The sequence below is a fragment of the Scophthalmus maximus genome, chromosome 18 (assembly GCF_022379125.1).
Source record: "Scophthalmus maximus strain ysfricsl-2021 chromosome 18, ASM2237912v1, whole genome shotgun sequence".
Classification (NCBI taxonomy): Eukaryota; Metazoa; Chordata; class Actinopteri; order Pleuronectiformes; family Scophthalmidae; genus Scophthalmus; species Scophthalmus maximus.
In genome coordinates, this window is record NC_061532.1 from 243,913 (window position 1) to 268,073 (window position 24,161).

Genomic DNA, 24,161 nt, shown 5'->3' on the forward strand with positions numbered 1-24,161 from the left:
TTTGGAGAATAGGGAAAACTTCTTTCTTTCTTTTGGAGATGAAAGTCTTCATGTGGACAATAAAGTTGAGTCCATCGTATTCAGTCAGAGGGGCGACTAGCTGCCAATGTTCCATCATTCCAAGCTTGTGTGGCATTTTCTAAAGGCAGTCATGAAGCTGCTGCCCCCGCGACCCGACCACGGATAAGCGGTTGAAGATGAGATGAGAGATGAGATGAGTCATGCACTTCGGTCAGTAGTGTGATGTATCCTTAAAAGTTCCACTTTAATCGAGAAATTTCGAGTTTATTCTCCACATTTAGACTTCATTTTTTGAAAAAAGCAAAAGCAAAAAAGGGGAAAATAACCTTCCTCTTTCCTCTTTCGTTCTAATGCCTGGCCCCAGTGCTCGTCCACAGTGTGGGGATGTAACACACAGATTCAAACATCATGTATGTTGTTCATATCTATCCTGTATCAGATGTTAACTCCAATTCAATGAAACAATACTACACTTGTTGGGGGAAGGGAGGAAATTTGACACTTGTAGTTCAGTGCACTGGTCCTTTTCAACAGGACTCATCCTCATGTACGAGGTTACGTCTGTCCCATGAGGCGCCTGTGCAGAACAACGCCACCTTGTGGTCACTTGAGCTCGTCAGACACAGGAGCTGCTTCTGAATCACAGGGAAGAGTCCGAGCAGCAGCAGCAGCGGCAGCGGCGGCGGCGGCGGCGGCGGCACTGTTCCTCCGCAGCGGCACCGCACCACTGGCCGCAGCACGGACCCTGGGAGCCCCGTCCCCCGCCCCCCGTCCCCCGTGTGTCCTCGGAGCAGAATGCGCTGATCTGCGCTCCGTCAGCAGGATGATATCCGTCGTCTCCACGGTGGAGAGCGTCCCCAGAGGAACGGGCACCCCGGCACCAAGCCTCTTCCAGCGGATCAGGAAGCTCCTAACCAGGTAGGATGGGGATGGACGTCCCGTCACGGGGGCTCCTCGTCTTCATCAGTCTTCATCAGTGTTGTCTGCGGGAAGGGGGCGGGGGCGGGCTGCGCGCTCCTTTTGTTTCATACACAACCTGTAACATCACACCGTCATGTTCAACCTGCAGGGCCGAAGTGTGTCATGCAACAGATGTCGACAGCAGTCTCCGTTTGCATGAACGTCACATTGCGTGTGTCTCGGTTTGTGAGCGGAGGCAACCCGGACTCCTGCCGACAGGACCGGGCTGCACGGTGGAGCCTGTGCTGCTGCACCATGGCTGTTCTCCTCTCCTCTCCTCTCTTCTCCTCTCCTCTCCTCTCATCTCTTCTCTTCTCCTCTCATCTCATCTCTTTTCCTCTCCTCTCCTCTCCTCTCATCCCCTCTCCTGTCCTCTCCTCCCTCCTCTCCTCCCGTTTCCGGTGTGTGTGATCGTGAGTGGTGGTGGTGGAAGTGCGAGTGGCGCGGAGATTTGAATGTTTCTTTGTTTGTCGGATATCTCTACTGTACTTTTTTTTCTTCTGTACTTTGTGCATGGCCTTTATAATTCATAGTGTTTCTTGAGAGATCGGGACTGTTTGTCTGGTCTCTGTTTGGTCTCCTGGAGGAATGGCGTCCTCCGAGACGCCACCTCTGTCGATCCGGCAGGGAGCGAGGATCGTCCCGCCGGACAGTGACAGCACCGTGGAGGAAGTCCTCCTGGCGGTCGGACAGCAGGTCGGACACGACCAGATGAACAGAGCCATAGTGATGTTCCTGAAGGACGAGCCGCATGTCCATCAGCTGGTCGAGAGCGGAGTGTTTATCCGGGACATCTTCGTGCAGGTGTCCCCGCTGTCAGCTCCCTCCACGCGGATCACCGTGTCCGGGGTTCCTCCGTTCATCCCCAACGAGCTGCTGGAGAGCGAGCTGCGGAGGTTCGGGAAGTTGGCCAGCGGGTTCAGAACGCTGAGCTTGGGATGCAGGGATCCGAAACTGAGGCACGTCCAGTCCCTGAGGCGACAGGCCTTCATGTTCCTGGACTCTGGAGGTGTCGTTCAGGGTCAGGCACGGTGACGGGCACTACGTGGTGTACGCGAGCTCAGGAAGTATGAAGTGCTTTGAGTGTGGAGATGTGGGTCACAAACGGTTCGCGTGTCCGCACAGGTCGCGCTCCGACAAGGCGGCGAGCTCCGCCGCGCGCGCTGCTGAGACGGCGGAGCGCGGGGCCGGTGCCGCGGACGCGGCGGAGTCTCCCGCGCGCGCTGGTGCCGAGGCGGGTTCCGCCGGTGGGTCTTTGGTTCCTACTGTTGAGGACAATGAGGCGCCGAGTGAAGCAGAATGTAACAAAGAGTCCCAGTCTGTTAATGAAGATCCAGAGGGACAGAGTCAGGACAAGGACCCGCAGGTGTCTGGGACTGCAGGCAACTCTCAGTCTGCAGCCGAGGTTGATCCACAGACCTGTGGTGTTGCAGGAACAACCCCCCCTGACACCTCCAGTGAGGGACAGGGTCTGTCCACCAGCCAGGTCTCAGGTGAGGACATGGAGTACGACTCCGAGTCGGACAGCGTCTCCACTGTGGGAGCGACCAACAGCTACTACTCACTAGAGGAGGTGAACCAGTTGCTGGACGAAACCTTCGGCAGGTCTGTTAGAGTGCAGGAGTATTTTGAGGATACGGACAAATTCATAAAATCAGTGGCTGTTTTGAAAAGAAAAACAGGATTTGATCAGCTGGACGAAAAGAAGCGGTTCCGCCTCAAAAAACACATCACCACACTGAGAAAAGGTAAAACTGTTAAAAAGACGAAAAAGTAGACGATCATGCAGCACTTGGTGTTTTCCTCATGTTACTGTTTCCTGTTTCTGTTTCTGTCGTGTCCGTTTCTTTTCTCTGACTTTTCTATGGGGAGACTCAGGATAGGTTCGTTAAACATCAATCGTGGGAGGGACACACAAAAAAGGGGGTTAATTTCTGAAATATCCACTCAGAAAAATATAGATGTGATGTTTCTACAAGAGACACACACTATTCCCACAGACGATGTGGACTGGGGTTTATGGTGGCAGGGTGCTTACACCCTCAGCCATGGCTCCAATTTAAATGCAGGCGTAGCTGTGCTGTTCCGAGCAGGCCTAAACGCTACAATCCTGTCTTGTAGTGAAGTGGTGAAGGGTCGGGTGCTGGTGGTCAGAGCAGAGATAGAAGGCTCTGTGTTCTGCTTCGTGAACATTTATGCTCCAAATCAAGGAGCAGAAAGAGTCTGCCTTTTTAATGGGTTAAATAGTAATTTAAAGAATTATTATCAGGAGCAATTAATTATTGGTGGGGATTTTAATTGCACTATGGATTTTACTGTGGACAGGACAAGTGAGGAACCACACCCACAATCTTCAAAAAATCTCACTAGTATCATTAAACAACTGGATCTACTGGACACATGGAGGATTAAACATCCACAGTCCAGACAGTACACATGGGTGAGGGTTAGAGACAACAGGGTGACTTCAGCCAGACTGGACATGATCTTCATCTCCCAAAGTCTTGGTTCCAGACTTATCAGCAGCAGCATAATCCCTGTAGGTTTCACTGACCATCATCTGGTGATGTCAGAGCTTGTCCTTCCAACAGGGGAAAGGGTTAAGTCCTACTGGTCTTTTAATAACAAACTGCTGCAAGACACTAGGTTCGGTCAGTCTTTTGAGCTTTTCTTGCGAGAGTGGAAAGAAAAAAAAGCAGATTTTAGTTCGTTAAAACTGTGGTGGGAGATAGGGAAGACACAAATCCGTGTTCTCTGTCAGCAGCACATTGAACATTCTACTGCTAAGATCAAGACCGCTGTCCGCGATCTTGAGGGCAGCATCAGAAAAATGGAAGAAAGACTGAGTAGAGACTCAGATCCCGCCACAGGCCGGCTCCTGCAAGAGAAAAGGCTGGAGTTGAGCTCCTACCTGCAGGAGAGAGTAAAGGGAACTCTTGTCAGGTCTCGCTTCCTCAAGCTGAAAGACATGGACGCTCCAAGAGCTTTCTTTTTTAACCCGAAGAGAAGAGTAGCGCAGAGGAAGCAGATGACCTGCCTCAGGCTCCCAGGAGGCAGAATGACCACCAGCCCGGGCGAGTTGGGGAGATGTGCTTCAGACTTCTACGCTGACCTCTTTGGTGCCGAACAGTGCAGCATGAATTGTCGCGGGGAGCTTCTGGAGGGGCTTCCTCAGCTGAGCCGGGACGAGAGGGTTGCTCTGGACTCTGAGCTGACTCTGGAAGAGTTAACAGTGGCCGTTAACCAGATGGCATCAGGGCGGGCGCCGGGGATCGATGGCCTCACCACTGATTTTTTCAAGCAGTTTTGGAACATTATCGGTCCTGATTTTCATTTGGTATTGCTTGAGGTTTTCAGAACAGGCTCTCTTCCCGTTTCCTGTCATTGTGCAGTCCTTTCACTGCTGCCGAAAAAGGGAAACTTGGCCCTTCTTGAGAACTGGAGGCCAGTCTCTCTTCTTTGTACGGATAAAAAGGTGCTTTCAAGAGCATTGTCAAACAGACTAAAGGATTTCATGGGAATAATTATTCATACGGACCAGACTTATTGCATACCAGAGAGGACAATTATGGATAATATTTTCTTTGTACGCGATGTAATGGACCTGTGTAAATGTTATAATGTGAATGGGGGTATTGTTTCTCTGGACCAAGAAAAGGCCTTCGATACTGTAGGCCACACTTATTTGTTTTCTACACTGAGGGCTTTTGGTTTGGGTGATGGTTTTCTGTCATGGCTTAGATTACTGTATAATGGTGCTCAATGCATGGTAAAGATGGGGGCAGGTCTTAGTCGGCCGATCCCGGTTCAGCGAGGCATTAGACAAAGCTTTCCAATCTCTGGGCAGTTAGAATATCTTCTCCTGTCCCCTCCTCTCCTCTTTTCTCCTGTCCTCTCTCTCTCTCTGTTGGACAGGAGACTTAGTAGTCCTTCTCTTTCGCACCATCTGCTGTGCTGTGCTTCCTGGCTTCTCCTGCTCACCTTGGGGCGTTGGACTGGCTGCCTGGCCGCAAGCTGAATTTGAGACCGGCATATCAGGCCCATGTCAGTGTGTGTGTGTGTGTGTGTGTGTGTGTGTGTGTGTACAGTTTAGCCATAGAGCCTTTGCTATGCAGGTTGAGGAGTCGGCTTAGCGGTCTCTTCCTGCCTGGGGTCTCAAATTTTGATTGTCCTCTCACCATTTCAGCTTATGCCGATGATGTTTATGTTTTGGTTTTAAATCAGGGTGATGTAGCAGTTTTGCAGGACACACTTTCCATCTATGGAAAGGCTTCTTCTGCACAGGTGAACTGGGTTAAAGTGTAAGGCCCATTTGATGGGTCACTGGAGAGATCAGGCAGCGCCCAGTCTTCCGGGAGGACTTGAGTGGGAAAAGGAGGGGATGAAAGTGTTGGGAGTTTGTTTGGGCACTGAGGGTTTTCAAGGAAGAACTGGGAGGGAGTGAAGGAAAAAGTGTGCACTCGGTTGTCTAAATGGAAATGGTTGCTACCCCAGTTGTCATATAGGGGAAGAGTTCTGGTCGCCAATAACTTAGTTGCCTCGACTCTGTGGCATCGCATAATCTCTCTGACACCTCCAAATGGCCAGATCGGGGACATCCAGAGAGCCATCTTGGACTTCTTCTGGTCTGGTCATCACTGGATCCGTGCAGCCTGCCGGTGATCCCTCTACCTGCCGGTGACTGAATGGGGGCAGGGCCTTATCAACGTTCGTTCTAAAATGGCTTCTTTTAGACTTCGTACAGCACAAAGACTATTGTATGAATGTGGCCCGAGTTGGTTGGAAACATCGCGTCTGCTGCTGAGGAGGGCTGGGAGATTTGGCTACGACAAACAGTTATTCCTTTTACAGCCGGAGGGGGTGGACCTTACCGGACTGACACCTTTCTACAGCTCAGTGCTGCAGACATGGCAGATTGTAAAAAGCATACGAGAAGATGAAATGACCAAAGGTATGTGGTTGTTTGAAGAACCGTTGTTTTATAATAACTTCATACAGACTAAAACACTGCAATCTGCCAGCCTGCGAGTCAGTCTCAGAGAGGCTGTCTGTACAAAACTGGGGGATCTGATAAAGTGGACAGATACATCTGTGGAGGCCTTGGGACAGAGGAGTAGCATCACCTCCATCAGGCTCATCAACAAGGTAGTGAGGGAGGTGTTAGAGGCTCTACCACCACCCTTAAGGACCTTCGTGGAAAATCAGACTGTGTGTGACCAGTGGAGTGAAGGTGGTGAGTATGGTTTCCCCTCTCTTCGTATTACACCAGCTCTGGAGGATTGGCAGGAGGGAGGAAGCCAGCTACTGCACTTTACAACCCCACACCTGGATGTTTTTCAGGCAGCAGGAAAAAAGGAAATATATCAACTCTGCGTTAAGGTCCTGAATCTGCGTTCTCTGGCAGGGATGAAGGAGTCGAGGTGGACTGAGTTCTTTGGCCCAGACATTTCCCCGAAAAACAGCTGGCGGTCTCTGTACAAGCTGCCCGTTGAAAAACGGACAGCAGACCTCCAGTGGAGGGTCGTACACGGGGCAATAGCTACGAACAGAAACAGAGTGCACCTTGATCCGGAGCTAGGGGAGGGGTGTGTTTTCTGTTCACAGGTTGAGACCCTGGCACATTTATTTGTCCAGTGTCCGCGTCTGTCTTCTCTGTTTGAACTTTTAAAAAGGTGGTTTCAGGGCCTTGGTGAGGGGTTTTCTTTTGAGTTGTTTATTTTTGGCCCAAGGTACTGTGTTGTGAAGAAAAATGTACATACACTGGTGAACTTTTTGTCTGGCGCTGCTAAGTTGGCCATATGGCTGACACGCAGGAACCAGGTCCAGTACAAGGGTAGCGTGGAACTACTGGCGGTGCTGGAGAGACTGCTAAGAGCTCGACTGAGGGTCGAGCACTCCTATTACAGGATGACCGACAACATCCAGACCTTCAGCCAAATATTGGCTGTTGGAGGGGTTCTGTGTTCTGTGGGGGAAGATGAACATCTGGTGTTTCATTTCTAGTTTTCTTTTTTCTTTTCTTTTTTTTGTTGATCTGTAAATTTGTGGTGATTTGAAATGATTTGATATTGTTTATTTGATAACAGATAAGAACGTGAAAAATGGTCTGTTCTCCTGGTACCGGTGAATAAAGGGATTTTTAAAACCAAACCTGTCCTCTCCTCTCATCTCTTCACCTGTCCTCTCATCTCCTCTCCTCTCATGTCTTCTCCTGTCCTCTCCTCTCATGTCTTCTCCTGTCCTCTCATCTCATCTCTTCTCCTGCCCTCTCCTCTCATCTCTTCTCCTGTCCTCTCCCCTCCTGTCCCCTCCTCTCATCTCTTCTCCTGTCCTCTCCTCTCATCTCTTCTCCTGTCCTCTCCCCTCCTGTCCCCTCCTCTCATCTCTTCTCCTGTCCTCTACCCTCCTGTCCCCTCCTCTCATCTCTTCTCCTGCCCTCTCTCTCTCTCTGTTGGACAGGAGACTTAGTAGTCCTTCTCTTTCGCACCATCTGCTGTCCTGTGCTTCCTGGCTTCTCCTGCTCACCTCGGGGCGTTGGACTGGCTGCCTGGCCGAAAGCTGAATTTGAGACCGGCATATCAGGCCCATGTCAGTGTGTGTGTGTGTGGGTGTGTTATCATCACTGCTGCCACAGACACAGAGGGATGTGACTGTAATGAAACCTTATTTGAGGAGGCAAAACAAAGCAGGCTCAGATAGTCACATTATACTGATATCCAAGCCAATACTGACATATTGGCTTATATTTATTTTGATATGGATCTCTTACATTTGGTTCTTAAAACGTTATAACCAAGAGTGAAGCATTTTACTGTTGAAAAACAGATATTAGACTGTCCCGTTTGTCATGGTGGCAAATATTCAATTCAATTTTATTTGTGTAGCGCTAAAGCACATCACACATTATCTCAAGGCACTTTACACAGTGAAGTCGAGACCTGACAATGTTACAGAGAAACTCCACAGTTTCCACAATGAGCAGCTCTGAGACTGTGGAGAGAAGAAAGTCAGTTGTTACATTTAACACCAGTGTCCAGTTTGTTCAGCCTGAGTCTCTTTTCAGACACAAAGTGAACAGCGGAGCACATAGAGTTACACAGCACCTTCAGCTGAATGGGATCATGTCAACATGAAAGTTCTAGGCATCTTACGGCTCTAGATTCTTTTATTTTGGCGCCAACCCAAACTCCTAAATTTTTAGAGAAGTTTTGCTGACTAATTATCTTTTGTACAGAAAATTTACCATGGATACCATGTGATTTACAGTTAGTACAAGGGATGGGCACGAGTAGTAAATTCCAAAATTGAGGGATCTCATCAATTCCTCGAGGGCCAAGGGTTGGCTTTTTCTAAATCTATTTTTAGAACGCAACGCATCTTTCTGCAGGAATAACGACCCAACATGTAATGCTATTCTCAATCAAAACAGTCACAGTTATCCTTTAAGGATTTATTTTTCACAACTTCAAAACAACTTTATTTGACTTAACGTCGAACAAACGCTGCAGGCCTGGAATGGTAAAAAACAAAAAAACAAAACTGAGGCTCAATTAAAATAAAATTTGAAAACACTCTTTTTCTGAAAACCTAAAATGAATTAAATTCTTGCCAAGGAGAAGGCGCATGACAACACGTTCAAATAAAGGCGAGAACACATTCTGTTTATGATCAGTCCCTTTGCGGGAAGACGCGCTCCGCTGGCACAGAGGTGGCAGGTACCTGAATGCCCAGTTTTCTGTACCAGTGCCTGTTGGACTTTCACCACTCCAGTGGGTTTTGCTGAGGAAGAATGCATGGTTCACTGAAATATGCGTAACTTCTCTCCCAGGGTCCCTCTCCCCTCCCGGTCATGCGCGTCCTCGTGCCGCTCCCCCGTTGTACTCTACTCCGGTCAACGGGGAAGCGCGGTGCACACTGGTCTCACTCTTCCTCGCTGCTGCGCACCTATTTCGCCTATGCCAAGAACTGTCCCTGCCCTCCATGTCGTCTGGGCCTTGCACAGTAACCCCGTCGTGTAGGTCAGACAACTTCTCTGGTATGGTGAGGCAATGTGCTGGTTCCAAAAATCGCAGGTGTTTGTGTCTTGGGTCAAGTGCAAAAGCAAACAAACTTGAGTGCAGTTGTTCACCAATCGAGTTCATTTGAAACGAAGACTACTTGAGGAATCGATCGCTCACGCCCATCCCTAGTGAGTACCGCCATTGGTGTGTGTGTGTGTGTGTGTGTGTGTGTGTGTGTGCGTGTGTGTGCGTGTGTGTGTGATACAAGATGCTGGGTACCACTGCTGTGATACTGACTTACTCTATTGCCTTATGATCATGATGTGAAATAAAAACCTGATGAGCTCTGCCCATGTCTCCTGTCCTGTGCAGGGACCTGCTGGTGACCCTGGCCCTGGGCCAGGTCTTGTCCTTGTTAATCTGTGCTATCAGTCTGACCAGCAAGTACCTGGCTGATGACTTCCACGCTAACACACCTGTGTTCCAGAGCTTTCTGAACTACATCCTTCTGTTTCTGGTCTACACCACCACACTGGCAGTCAGGCAAGGTACACGCCAGAAAAAGTGTGCCTGTGTGTGTGTGTGTATGTATGAAGACTTATGTAAATACTGTGATGTATGCTGAAACTAGAAGTGGACAACAACACAAAATGTGGTATGAATCCAATACCAAGTAATGGAAAGGTCATAATCACCTATATGGATACAGATACTTTTAATAATTAAATGAAGATTGATTCATGAGGTGAAAGCATCATCAAAACTAGGTCAGATGCAAACCCTTCGGACCAAGAAATGTAATTGAGGTTAAACCATAAACTTTATAATATATAACCTACAACCCACGATGCCTGTTGCGTGCTGTATGCACCAAACAGCAGCTGGTACCCAAGTCCCCGGCCTTCTTGGAGTCCCTGGGTGGTGTCCTACACGAAAAGGGTTGCGCCTGGGGACTCTAAAGTTCTATCCTGGCGTAGCCAGACTAATACTCAGATGCGTATTAGTCTGGGACCTCTCAGTTCATTTTTGATTTCCAAGGGGCGTTACTGACGGACACAGACCAAAATGCCTCAGACACAATTGGACAATCACCCGAGTTTTCTGCCGGACCACAGTCTGCTGGTGTATAAGACCAATTGTAAAACGGGTAGCTCAAATCAAGCGATCTGATTAGCTATGAGGTCTAATCAGTTTGCACAGGTACGTATCCCTCCCTGATTCAGGAAGTAACGATGTGAGTAGCGTTATGGAGTAGCTACGGAGTAAATTTGAGGAAACTAACGAGAGCTCAAAGCACACGGTCAGTTTGAAAGGCGTTTTGGTCCCCAGCCCTCCGCTTCAAGTCGAGCCAAACAACGGCCCTTAACTGTGGTATAATGAGCGTATACCACGGCCTGTCGTGAGCTATTGCTTAATTATCGCTTATTATCAGGTGTAACATGTAGTCACACAAAATGTTAACCACAAAACATGATAGACATTGACTTTATGTGGCAGTGATGGGTGTAATTTGAAAATTGATGCAGTTGAACCAGGAAGACGCGGACCGTGGATGTCTTAAGCGGAAGTATTCATTATAAGACCTCAATATTGAGGAGACTTCTAGTTCGATACACAGATAAACAGGTGGTCAGTGCAGGGCGTCCCAAGACAATCTTCCTATCTCCAGTCTCTGTAGTGTATTTAGCAATGTCAGAGTACTGTCGTCATCTCACGACATTACTCTTATGTGACTGACCATTAATGTGTTTTATTCAACCTCTGTTTTTATGATGACCCCCTGCCCCCTAAACGCGTGCACTTTTTAAACTGCTCCTCAGCTAAAAAGTTCTGCAGCTTTTGACCCTCGCGCAGCACTGTCAAATAACAAGGATGCTCTCAGTCTGCTCCACTCTTAATTCTCACTGCTCCGCTGTTTTGGACAATGTGGCTCTAAAAAAAAACTATACTAATTTCCACCGTAAACTCAACCCCCTGGCTAAATGACACCATTCGCAGCTTCCGGCGCAAATGTCGTAAAATAGAGCGGCTGAGGAAAGCTAAAAAACTCCAAGTCCATCATCCCCACTATAAAGAGCTCAGCACTGAATTCAATAACATGGTCAAGAATGCAAGAACTTCTTACTTTGCAAACCTAATTTCAGAAGTAAGCGCAACCATGAAGTCCTATTTGACACCATTACAAATATTATTACTCCCTCACCTCCTGACTTACCGGTTTTCTCAAACAGCGATTGCAGCAACTTCCTTTCCTTTTTCGTTGATAGGATAACAAATCTCAGAGCTTGCATCTCTCCCTCTTCTACTCCAATTTTCACTCCTTCTTCCCGGCCTTCAATTCTCGACAGTTTCTCTCCAATTTCCATGATGAGATAGGCTATATGAAAGTTTCCTCAAGTCCCTTAGACATTGTTCCAACTTCCATGCTAAAACGTGTTCTTGAGTCTGTTGGCCGTTTCTTTGGTCTCTATTATAAATAGCTATCTGCTGTCTGCCTGTGTCCCTGATTACTTTAAGCATGCCATTGTCCAGCCTCTCCTGAAAAAAATAACCTCGACCCATCCCTTCCCATAAACTATAGACCCATATCCAAGCTGCGGTTCACCTTGAAAATTCTAGAGAAAGCTGTAGCCAAACAACTTTCTGCTGTTTTGACCTCACACAACATCCTGGACCATTTCCAATCTGGCTTACGTCAAAAGCACTCAAATGAAACTGCTCTCCTCAGATTCTCAAATGACTTTTTGATGTCTTCTGATGCAGGTGACTGCTCAGTGCTGGTACTGCTAGATCTAAATGCAACCTTTGACACTTAAGATCACGGCATCTTGATTCAAAGGCTTCGAAACTGGGTGGGCATATCAGGCAATGCCTTAGATTGGTTCTCCTCTTACCTATCTGACAGAAGTTTCTCTGTGTCGATTGGCCCCTACATGTCAGAAACTGCTGCTCTCTCCTGTGGGGTGCCTCAGGGTTCTCTTTTGGGTCTGACTCTGTTTGCTCTGTACAAGCTTCCTTTAGGCCAAATCATTAGTCAACACAAAAATATCTCCTATCATTCTATGCAGATCTGAATATACCACTTTGTGTCTTGCACAAATTCTGCGACTATGACACCCCGAGAGCCTTCATCTACCCATCGACTGTCTTGGCCTGCCACAGATAACATGATCTCACATAGTGGATGAGAACTCATCTTGCAGTTTCTTGGGAGAGAAGAGAAATTCCTGGACATTCCTCCCTTTTGTTGATTGACAGGTGTCAATCTTGAAACACCATGCACTTATAAGAAAAGACAACAAAATAACATTGCGAACAGAAATCAAAGCGCAGTGAGCTCAGTTAATTTGCCCCCCCCACCAACACATGACATCCAGTCTCCAGGACAGCATCCCTGAAGGTGTGAATGTCCCTCTGATCAGAGCAAAGCACTAAGAGGGCATAACACCAAACCTCTCCGCTTTGTGGAGTAAAAGACTGTAAACTACTGTGAAGTAGACTGTGGAGTAGACTTCTCCATTTTGTATAAAATTGATAAATCATATACAGGGATACAATGAAACATCGACAGAAAACAGATGGCATACATGGTTCAAAAATAAGATGATCAATTTCCTTAATCAACCAAATGTGATGAAACTATGTGTAGTGAAACTGTGTGGTGAAAACTGTGTGTATTTAAAATTTTCTCCAATGAAATTGTGATTAAGGCACTAATTAGCCGGTGGCAGTGAACTTAAATACAAATCAAAGTTGTTTTTATTCAAATAAAACATCATTGCATTATATTCGAAAATCTTAGCAAATTCCATCAATAGGCATTGAACACTACCCCAACGGTTCTGATGGGCCTGTTAGAGCCGATTGCTCTCGTCCTCAAGTCTTTGTTTTCATGTGTAATTTGTCAACTTGTATTCATTCTTTAATCTTTATTCATTTGGATCTTTATTTTCACTTTAATTTCTGTCATAGTCAGGTTGCCATCACAAATATAAACGGATATGCTCAGGTCTTCATAGGGATGAGGAAGATGACTAACACACTCCCTGATTATTTACCAATCAAGATGTCAATTGAGTCTAGTAACACAGCATCAAACGGTGATATAACACTGTATATTTGATTCTTTATCCCATTTGTTATTCTTTTATTATTTATTTATTTATTATGATTACTTTTTCACCTGTTATTATTGAGATAAGATATTCCTGTTGGGGGAATTTGGCTGTTAAAACAGCAAAACTAAAAAACATTTCGCATCACCTGCTTGACCTTTGACCTTTGAGGTGGTCCTCGTCGTCAGTTAAAACCTGAGACGGTTCTTTCTACCTGTCCCTGTGACAAATTCTCTAGAGATTGGGGATATTTGATTAGCACACACTGTTAGTTTGTTGGTTTTGTTAACATGCAATATACATACAATATAAATACACTGATAAGTACACATCTCCTCATCAGTCCAGAGAAGAGTGACCTTTGGGGTGATACTCTCTGTTAGGGTTAGGGGGGACTAAGTTCAGTTGCTGCATTCTCTGTACTGCGGATGAAATATAGAACTATTGTCAAGTTCATTCTCTCATTCTCACTTTCATTCATAGCCTTGACATCTTGGCATATGTATAAAATCTATTTTCATACTTATAAAAGTATATTAATAAAAACATTTTTAACAGCAACAATAATAATTTGACTATTTGAATTGCAATATACATTTTACTCCTGATAGTAATAATAAAAGACTCTTTCAGTTGATAGTAATAAGTTACTCCTTTGTCTGATGGAGGCTGTAGGTGGTCGTGTTTCCACTGAACTTTCTTTTACTTGTATTCAATATTATATCTGACATTTTTGTGATGCCTGGTGCAAATCATTTTAACCTAATTACCTAATTCATTCCCCCTTTTCCTACATGTGTTGGACGTTTGAGAACAGTGGCCAAAACATGGAGGAGAGGACGTAAATCTTTATAGCCAGAATGCAGGCTCTAATGAGAGCATATAATTCTGCTGCTTGTCGACATGCCTTTAGACATTGAATTGCTTCCATAACTTCCCAATCACTCACTACAGCACATCCAGGTGTTTGTTATCTTTAAATCCTTCAATTTACAAAATCAGATCAGAATTTTGAATCAGTCTGCTTTAATAAGAAATGTGAGGGTTTGACAAAATGAATGCCTCATAGCCAGATCTCCTTACTGCATCAAGTTCAAGATGTGCAGCCCTGCATAAACAACATAAATGGTAGCAACAGCGGCTACATCTCTGAGACAGCTCGCCATGCCAAGACCGCAGGTGGAAACCAGTGTGAGTAATATGCAACAGGCCGATAATGTGTCACACGCTTCTCATGCAGGTGGAAGCTAATGATGTTCTGAGAGGCAAAAGCCAGTTCTGAGGTGAGGGCTTGCCTTAGATCAGGGAAGGATAGATACAATGTTATTTAGACATACAGTCAGTGTCTCTTTTCTTTCTCAGCATGAAATGCATCTTCAAATAATCTTTTAGACGCATATTCCAGTGTCTCTTGGTCTTAAAAACAGTCCAGTGTCTCTCAACTCTCTGTCGTTGACCTTTGGCCTCTGTAAGGGCACTGCATGCCTCTCTCGATGTTGACTTCACTTCTCACCGCTGCCACACAAAACTCGAAAAGGCCTCAAACTGTCTTTGGACTAATCTGGCCCAGTCATTTTTCTGCCTTTACTGCATGTAAAAACAAACAGATGATGACTGTCTCTCCATGGGATGGATAAAATGAACTCAGGTCAAAGACTGTGCAGTATTGGTACTATCAACAAAACATTTGCACTTTTCAAAAAGATTAACTGCAATGTTTTCGAAAAAACAAAAACGGCCTCTTTGAGACAAAAATATTGTCTGTATGTTTAATGGATGATTACAAAGAAGAAAGCCATGTCAAGTCTGGCAACATTTAGTAATACAGTCAGACAGATTGTAAAAATTAAATCTGATTTATTCTTTAATCTCTGTCATCAAGTAAATTAATTAACTTCAACAGTAATGTTTGGTCTTCATAATCATCAATTGAAAGTCGAATAGTATAATTTAGATTCATGTTCATGCACTCAATGTCTCCCCTACGGCTGACTGTGTGTGTGTGCGTGTGTGTGTGTGTGTGTGTGTGTGTGTCAGTGTGTCAGCCTCCATATCTTGGTCCACAAGGTCGAAGAGCATCTGCGTCTGACTGTTTTTTGTCTTTGGGTGTTTATTAGACAAAGAAATGCAGAACATCTCATTTTGTTCATTTCAAATTTTGCAACATAATCTTCATCATTATTTTTGTAAGGGTTTTGACTAGTATTCTTCTCAGGCTTGATAATAATATTTAACAATAATAAAACATATTTACTGTTTCATCAAGTATCCACAAAACTTAATATAATGTTAAAATGTTACTTTATCTGTTCAGAACCATTAGGATCTCCAATTTAAATGAAGAGAGCTATTACTCTAACTCTTTCATTATTATTAGTAGTAGTATATAGCATTTGACTTTCACTTATTTAGTTTCATTTCATAGCAGTGTTCATTAATTTAAACTTAAAAAGATAATTATTGTTTATTTATTTGTTCATTTATTTATTTTATAAATTAATCAAACTCTGATTCGGACTATTTAATTTTCTCAAATCAATATTGTAGGTTGCAACATTTTGGCTTTACGTATGCAGAACATTTTGAACGGTTGTGGTTATTTATCCTCACCTCTTTCCCTTCATAAGGCCTGGTTGGAAGAGAAGAGTGATTTTTTCTTTTCTGGCTGCTTTATTTTTTTTTATCTTAAAACTTATTTTTATATAAACACATATATATTATCGTCTATGTAGAATTTCCAGCATCTATAAAGGTAATATATGCTGTATGCACGTTGTTGTTTCAATATCAGTAGTCATTTGCATTACAGTTGAATATTGGTCACAGGGACCAAATAAATGTATAATCCTTTTACTTTTTATTATCATTTATTTCTTTCCCAACACCTAAAATACTTTTTTTCCAAGTAGGATTTGTGTTTTCTAATGCAGAGCTTTACCTGTATCTGCTGGTGTTTTTTAAATCAATTTTTTTTGTATTTACTGCACTGGTACTTTTTGTAAGTTCTTTACTTTAATATTTTCATGAACTTATTATATTTTCTCTCTCTCATCTGAAAATCCCAAACTCAACACATTAGTGGTTTGTAAGGCATTAACACTGTCATCGTCTCCATTTACCAGCCACGCTGACCGGCATCCTGGACGACAACTGTGACTCTTTTTGAGTCGCTAGTTTAAATCATTCTCTGGTCATGACACTTCTGGGTTTTTTTTTCAACTTTGTCTGTAATTATGGGTTGCGCTTCTTATCAATGTGTGTGTTTCTTTTCGGTTTCCTTTCTGCGGACTGATGATTTCTCATACTTACACATTCACTGCATGCACATCTATGACAAACAACATAGGCCTTCATCACAAACAACATAAATATCTCCATAATAAATAGTGTTGCTGCATCAAAAGTCTCCACTTTTAACACAAACGAGCTTCCCTTATAAATTATGTGGTGGGACTCATAACAAAGATGGGAAACCTAGGTTTTACTCCAAGGGCAGTTTATAATAACCCACCTCTGAGGTTATAATAGCACACCAGGGCCTGGACCTCTGTTACTGTCGAAACAAAAAGAACAAAATAAATCAAAAGACAGACGCAGGTCTCACCAAGGTTTTTGACTGCACTGAGGTAATCCTCTTTCGGACACTTTGGGACATCTCCCCGACGAGCACCGCCGCACTGGGTTGGGTCTCGACCTGTGCCGGACTCAGCTTAAACCAAAGGTTATTTATGATTCTGTCAACCGCAAGGCAATTAAAGAATAAAACTTTGAATTTGAACCTACCAGTCTTGTTATGTTGGAATCCTGTTCTGTGACGCCAGTTGTGATGGAAAAATGATGCAGTTGATCAGGAAGACGGAGACCGTGGATGACTGATGCAGAAGTATTTATTGAGCTTAATATAGAGGAGACGTGTATTGTGTCCCAAGCTAGTCTGCCTGTCTCCGGTCTCTGTAGGTGTATTTAGCTTTGTCAGGGTAATGTCTTCATCTTCATCTCACAAACACAATAACTATCTCCAAGGGAACACTCAGTATACAACACTATGTGTCTTGCACATGTGTCCTGGACCAAGTGACTCCTGGTGACACTGTACAGTTTAGTACTTTGAGAAGAAATTTGAAATCTACTTTATAAGATCTTTTTCATAATAATAAGCTTAGTCTCTAAAATATTCTTAACATAAGCATAGAAGGAACAAAACAATGTGGCAGTAAATGACATGACTGATGGACAGTAATGGATTTATTTATCAGTCAATGCTTGTCATATGAAATGCGCTCTATAACAATAACATACATAATACTGTAGATAAGGCTCCACATAAGAGCTGATGTGGCAGCTGTGGATGGATGTAATTCCAGATGCAAATGATTCTTCACCCAAACTAGGAAGCTATGAAGGACGTTACATCCTGTAAAGGCAAATGAGAATGTTCCAAGAAGGCCAGCAGTGTGTGTCCACTCTGTTCTGCTGATGTATTCTGTCTATAACACTATTCTCATTGTGTTCCCTGTGTCACACCAGGGGAAGGGAACTTGCTGGCCATTCTGAAGCAGCGCTGGTGGAAATACATGATTCTGGGTTTGATAGACATCGAGGCCAACTATCTGGTCCTTAAGGCTTACCAGTACACTACACTCTCCAGTGTACAGGTTTGTAGTGTGTGCTTGTGTGTGTGTGTGTGTGTGTGTTTCTGTGTAAGCCACAGCCCAAATAAATGAAGCCCGGTGGCGTTGTGTCTTTCTCCTTTTTCTCCAAACCCTTTGCCTCGTGGAAATTGACTTTTTAATCTCGGGGGGGCCGCCGACAGACAGGCGCGAGGCTCGTGGTTGCTGTTTTGCGCATCCTCCACGTCGTCGCGCTCTCTCTCCCAGTCGGCTGGCTCTTCTCCCCCCCGTACCCTCCTTCTCTTCCTGGCCTATCCCCTCTGTGCTTCGGCAGGCTGGGACTGGCGGCGCCCCGCACAGTCGGGCGCGGCTGCCGGTGGACTTTTGTAGTCTCTGCGCTGATCGCGCCGCAGGCTTTGCGCAGGGGATCCCGTTGGCGGGCGGACAAGTCCCGGTGCGGTGGGAACTCCCGAGATGCTCCAGAGCGACGTGAGCCTCGTCTCCCTCTACCCAGGGAGGCGAGCCACGGCCTTGGCCATAACCCCACTTTGACTAAGACCTCAGATCAGACGAGACAACCCGCTGAATTTAATTAAATTTAACTATTTAATTGAGGGAGCAAAAGTAGTATCGGCTCCAAATATCGGCTCAAGAAAATCGGCAGTCCGTATCGGTCATCGGCTAAGGCTGATGAAAAAAAATTCGGTATTGGCATCGGCCCTAAAAAATCTGTATCGGTCGATCCCTAATATTCATACACATGTAACCTGAATTTGAAGTCACAGAAAAAATATTTACAAATGTGTAGATAGATTTTTACATGAATACAATGGCGGCTGCAAACTTGTAATCCAACATTTACTCACGTTTATTGTTTTTACTTGATGCAATTTTTCTGTACAACCACATCTCACTCATTAGAACCTCTCCAACCTGCTACTGCAACTCCACAAGTGACGAATCTGTGCCTTGACTTTTGCAACATTTCTTGCAGTGAGTGTTGCAAAACTGATTTTCTCTTGTAGCTGTGGATCATGGATCTATAAATATATTTTATTTTCAGTCTTGAAACTGAAGATCTCAGATTATCACAGTGAGCCACGCCCACTCCTTCATGTGCTGGTGTCCGTCACTTACTGACAGATGATGTTAGCATCCAGGAAACGTTTTGGTTTCATTTCACCTTAATCTATTGGTTACTGAACCAAGCGACTAAAAATCAGTAGTCAGGCATTTATTGCAAGAAAAGGCATTAGAATAAAAATATAAAGTTTCTCACTCATTACCATTTATATTTCACTCTTCCTGTGGTTCAGTTCAGTTCAGAGTTCAGAGAGCTTTATTGTCCCTCAAGGGGAAATTTGTTCTGCAGTTGGCAGTACAAAAAACAACACAACAATTTAAAAACACAGTAAACAAGACATAAAACATTGTAGCAGCACACAACGGACAGATTCATTTAGAGCAATTTCATCACCTCAAAGTTAACAGTGTCAAATTAAAAACCTTGAGCGTGTCTGAAAAGCAAGGAGTGATTTCTAAAAGTGTCATTAAGAAGGTTTAAGTGATGGTCAGGAGTTGTGCAATTTAATAGCTCTGATTGCACAAGGAACAATTTTTTTTTTTACCTGTTTGTCTTTGCTCTAGGGAGCCTTTATCTCCGCCGAGAGGGAAGAGGAAAGAATTCCTCGAAGAGTGGGTGGTCAGAGCTAGACAAGATTGATCGTGCCTTCTGCAAAACTTGTCCATCAAAGATCTTTGTGAGAGAGAGCTGCTGTATGCCAATTATCTGACTGGCCTCTGTGACAATTTTGAACAGACGACTTTTGTTTTGTACTGTATATAAAATTAAATCAAACAGAAAGTTAAAATGGACTCAATATAAGATCTGTAGAATAAAATTGGATTGTGAATACATTTTTACAAGTTAAAATTTAAATGCACAAGTTTACATTTTGTTTCAGATAGGCCTACAGTGACTCTGGTAATCCCCTGACCTTTCCTCTGGGCCACCTTCCGCTTCCACTTGTAAAATGAATGAATTAAATTCAATCAATTTTATTTGTATAGCGCCAATCCCAACATACATTATCTCAAGGCACTTTACATGGTGAGGTCAAGACCTCACAATATTACATTACACTTTAATTTGTCAAATGACCTAAATAAATCAGGGAAGAAGTCCAGTGGTGTGAAAAAGTGTTTGCCTCCTTCCTGATTTCTTATTTTTTCCATGTTTGTCACACCTAAATGTTTCAGATCATCAAACAAATTTAAATATAAGACAAAGATAACACAGGTAAACACAAAATGCAGTTTTTAAATTAAGGTTTTTATTATTAAGGGGAAAAAAAATCCAAACCTACAGGGGGCAAAAGTGATTGCCCCCTAAACCCTAATAACTGGTTGGGCCGCCCTTGGCAGCAACAACTGCCATCAAGCGTTTGCGATAACTTGCAATGAGTCTTTTACAGCGCTGTGGAGGAATTTTGGCCCACTCATCTTTGCAGAATTGTTGTAATTCAGCCACATTGGAGGGTTTTCGAGCATGAACCGCCTTTTTAAGGTCATGCCACAGCATCTCAATAGGATTCAGGTCAGAACTTTGGTCGGCCGGCCACTCCTGGGAAGGTTCACCACTGTTCCATGTTTTCGCCATTTGTGGATAATGGCTCTCACTGAGGTTCGCTGGAGTCCCAAAGCTTTAGAAATGGCTTTATAACCTTTTCCAGACTGGGTGTGGCTAGAGAAATTGAACTCAGGTGTGACAAACCACAGTCAAGTTATGTTTTAACAGGGGGGAAAACACTTTTTCACACAGGGCCATGTAGCTTTGGATTTTTTTCCCCCTTAATAATAAAAACCTTGATTTAAAAACTGCATTTGGTGTTTACCTATGTTATCTTTGCCTTATATTTAAATTTGTTTGATGATCTTAAACATTTAGGTGTGACAAACATGCAAAAAAAAAAGAAATCAGGAAGGGGGGTAAAACTCTTTCTCACACCACTGTATATGCATGCATAGTACTTCGACAGAATTTTCACTGTTGGGGCAACAATGGCATGAGCTTCAGTCACAAAGACACTTACCTAGCTGGTGTTTCAATTGGACAGTCACTATTTGTATGGCGCCAAATCACAACATACATTTTGTCAAGGCTCTTTACACAGTGAGGTGGAGACCTCACAATATTAGAGAGATAAACAACAGTTCCCACAATGAGCAGCTCTGAGACTGTGCAGAAAAAAAACCTCTTTTAACAGAACAAATCTCTAACAGAACCAGAACATCTGCTGAGACCGGGTGGTGAGAGGAGAGAGAGAGAGAACAGTTGTATAACCGTGACATCTGCATTTAGATCTATGGGAAAGACATCAGTAAATAGGGTCAGAAACTGGAGAAACTCCGGGATCATTCCGTCCACAGTTACAGAACACAGAGTCAGATATTACTGTACAGATGCTGTGGATAAACCCCTTCATTATAAAGATGGAAGCACATCTGAAAGTACAGTCTGGTCTTCAGAGAAGGGAAAAAACAAATGGTCCATATGAAAGTTTGTAGAAGTCTCTCTTCCTGGCAGGATATTTGGGCCAAACACAAAAAAAGAGAGAAAAGGTGTCACCTTAAAGCTACACCCTTGATAAACTTCTTTGATCAGGTTTGTATGATGAGTCCCATGTGCTCAAAATGTGTGAAAGATGATGTGGCTGTAGACTGTCCATGGACTTACCAGCCCACTGCTGCTGTTGTTAACTTGTCACCAGTCTGCTGTGATCAACCCACGCTGGAGGAAGAAACAAAAGCAACAGGGTTGGAAATGACTGAAGCCTAAATAAAAGATTTCATCCTGTGCGTATGTGTTTGTTCTCTGTGTCTCTGTCCTTCCTCTCAGCTGTTGGACTGTTTTGTCATCCCAGTTGTTCTGCTGCTTTCCTGGTTCTTCCTCTTGGTGAGGTACAAGGCTGCCCACTTTGTCGGGGCAGGACTGTGTCTGCTGGGTATCAGCTGTATGGTGGGAACAGACATCTTACTTGGGCGGCAGCAAGGCCTTGGTGAGTGGTTGTGGCCAGTTTGTTGCTTTGTTGCTCAAAGCAGTCTCATTCAAAGCTATTCTTATTCATTATTTCTTTCTTTCTTTTTGGTTTTCCCTCATGCATCTAGAAGAGCAGAAGCTATTTGGGGATCTTTTGGTTCTGGGAGGAGCAACACTGTATGGGATCTCCAACGTCTGCGAGGAGTACATTGTGAAGAACCTCAGTCGTGTGGAGTTCCTTGGCATGATGGGACTCTTCGGATCCTTCTTCAGCGGCATCCAGCTGTGAGTGGGCGAGCAACAAACCTCATTAAGTTCGGTACTTGAGTAACGTATCGATATAAGCGGGGTACAAGAGTCCTGACGGTGATACCCCCGCCTTTATATATATATATACACATAAATATATATACAATCATGTAAAAAAAAAGTCACTCATTCCTAAGATATCGTTATCAAAACTAAAATACAACCAAATATATGGAACTTGAATTAGGAAGATAAACATAATGTACACTGTTGCTCATAAAGTTGGAATAAAATATTTTTTACCTCTTCTCATGAGATGATTGTGACATTTATTCTTGATAGATAAAGTTTATATCTTCTCAAAACATTATTGATCAATCTCTTTCAAACATATCACAGTGAAAATTAAACCACAAATAGCCTTTGCAAACCGTTAATATTGCAAGGAAACCAGCAATGATGTCTTGTTTGTGTCCGTCCTGTCGAAGTGCAAGCACTCTTTGGCGTATTGCCAGTTGCGTCGTAAGAGGCATAGCCTAGGGAACTTCTGTGACAAATTTGGTTGAACATTTTACAGCCAATTCTGAAAACGTGGACTTACTGCATATAGACTTTAAGCAGGAAAAGTGAAACAAAGCGAATGTCTTGCCTTTTATAGTGCCAAACAATTGTTGAGCATGAATTTGTTTCACCTAGGTAACTGGGACTCAGTATGTAATCATCTGGTCAAAGTTGATTACCCATGTGTATATATAGGAATAAAAAGTTAAGGAACAAAATTATTCCAAGTTTATGGCAAACAGTGTATTGTATGTAAAATGTAAACATATATGCACATTTCTTCTGCATTGTTTATTCTGTACAATAAAACATTTCATGTCGGTGTGAAAGGATAATATCTGTGATATTATTGGCCAACCGATATTTCGGTCGTACTCTAGTCTTACACAGTAATAACAATATACGACCTAAATATATTATACAACAATAATAATACTCAAATGTCCTACCTGTTTTTTCTTACCTTACTTCTAGAAGTGCTAGATTTAGATTGCAGAACCCTTGTTGTCCCTGTGTGTGTGTGTGTGTGTGTGTGTGCGTGCACGTGCGTGCTCGTGCGTGTGCATGTGTGTTTACAAAATAATGGATTTTCAAAAAACTTGGTGGGAATATGAAAGCTCGAGGTCAACAAAATTATGGTCCAAATAACATATTTTCCATGATATCTCTGCAAAGAATTGAGTCAATGTAAAGCTTAGATTGATCAGAAAATGACTCCCCATCACAAACACACATATGCATCACAAACATAGAAACCATCAAAGGCTACCACTAACTACTGACAACTTTTAAGGTGGAAGTTTTGGTTTTCTTGCATGTTCCAGAATGCATGAGTTGATGTTATCGATCAATCAATACACCTTAAATATCTTAAATTACATAGCATTGTCTTGGATGAGAGGTGAAATGTTTTCAAGAATGTACAACCAAGTCCAGATCTTAAGATCCTGACTTAACGCCTTTGAATAACTATGACCTGGAGAAATGAGAATCTCCAAATATGGCATATAAGAATTTGTTCTTCATTGGCAGGACATAAACTTGATTGGATCTTCAAGCACTAAAAATGTATATGAACTGTGATTATGGTATTTTCCTCACTTGATAAAAACGTGGCACAGGGTTAACCGGCAGCACTGCATTTATGGACCACAGTGACCTGGATACTAAGGTCCTCACGCTCCCCTGGAACCTGGCAGATGGTGGGGGGGCTGTAGGGGGCCAGGTTCTCCACCTCAGGCAGGTACGGTTGTTGTTGCTGTTCAAGTCCACCACCACCGTGTTGTCAGCTAACTTTACCAGCCCGGGCTCCAGTGCTGCAGGTGATGTTGGTAGATGTTTCCTGCTCTCTCCACCTGAGGTCATCCTTTCAGCAAGTCTTTAACCAAGCTGCAAATGGGAGAGTGTAGCTCCAGGTCCCTGAGGGAACATTAAAGTTCTTTAATCTCTGTGTTTCTGTTCTGCTGCAGGGCAGTCATGGAACACAAGGAGCTGCTGAAGGTGTCCTGGGACTGGCAGATTGGTGAGAATGCACATGCACAGACAAACTGACACACACTTAAAACCTGGATAGATTCACACAAGAAATATTACAGCCAAACTTAAT

The 24,161-nt window shown here is 43.7% G+C and overlaps 1 protein-coding gene across 2 annotated transcripts in view; it reads left to right on the top strand.

Annotated features, from left to right (window-relative positions):
* Positions 1 to 578: 578 nt before the first annotated feature.
* The window catches only part of slc35f1 (solute carrier family 35 member F1), a 28,517-nt gene continuing 4,934 nt past the window's right edge, over positions 579 to 24,161 (top strand). The window contains exons 1-6 of one of the 2 annotated variants that reach the window (XM_035618401.2): positions 579 to 939; positions 9,354 to 9,529; positions 17,624 to 17,751; positions 21,605 to 21,764; positions 21,874 to 22,030; positions 24,025 to 24,077. In XM_035618401.2, coding sequence (XP_035474294.2) covers positions 590 to 939; positions 9,354 to 9,529; positions 17,624 to 17,751; positions 21,605 to 21,764; positions 21,874 to 22,030; positions 24,025 to 24,077 — 1,024 coding nt within the window. In that variant the 5' untranslated portion in view covers positions 579 to 589. The remainder of the gene's footprint in view (positions 940 to 9,353; positions 9,530 to 17,623; positions 17,752 to 21,604; positions 21,765 to 21,873; positions 22,031 to 24,024; positions 24,078 to 24,161) is intronic. The other variant, XM_047328718.1, reaches the window with a different exon arrangement.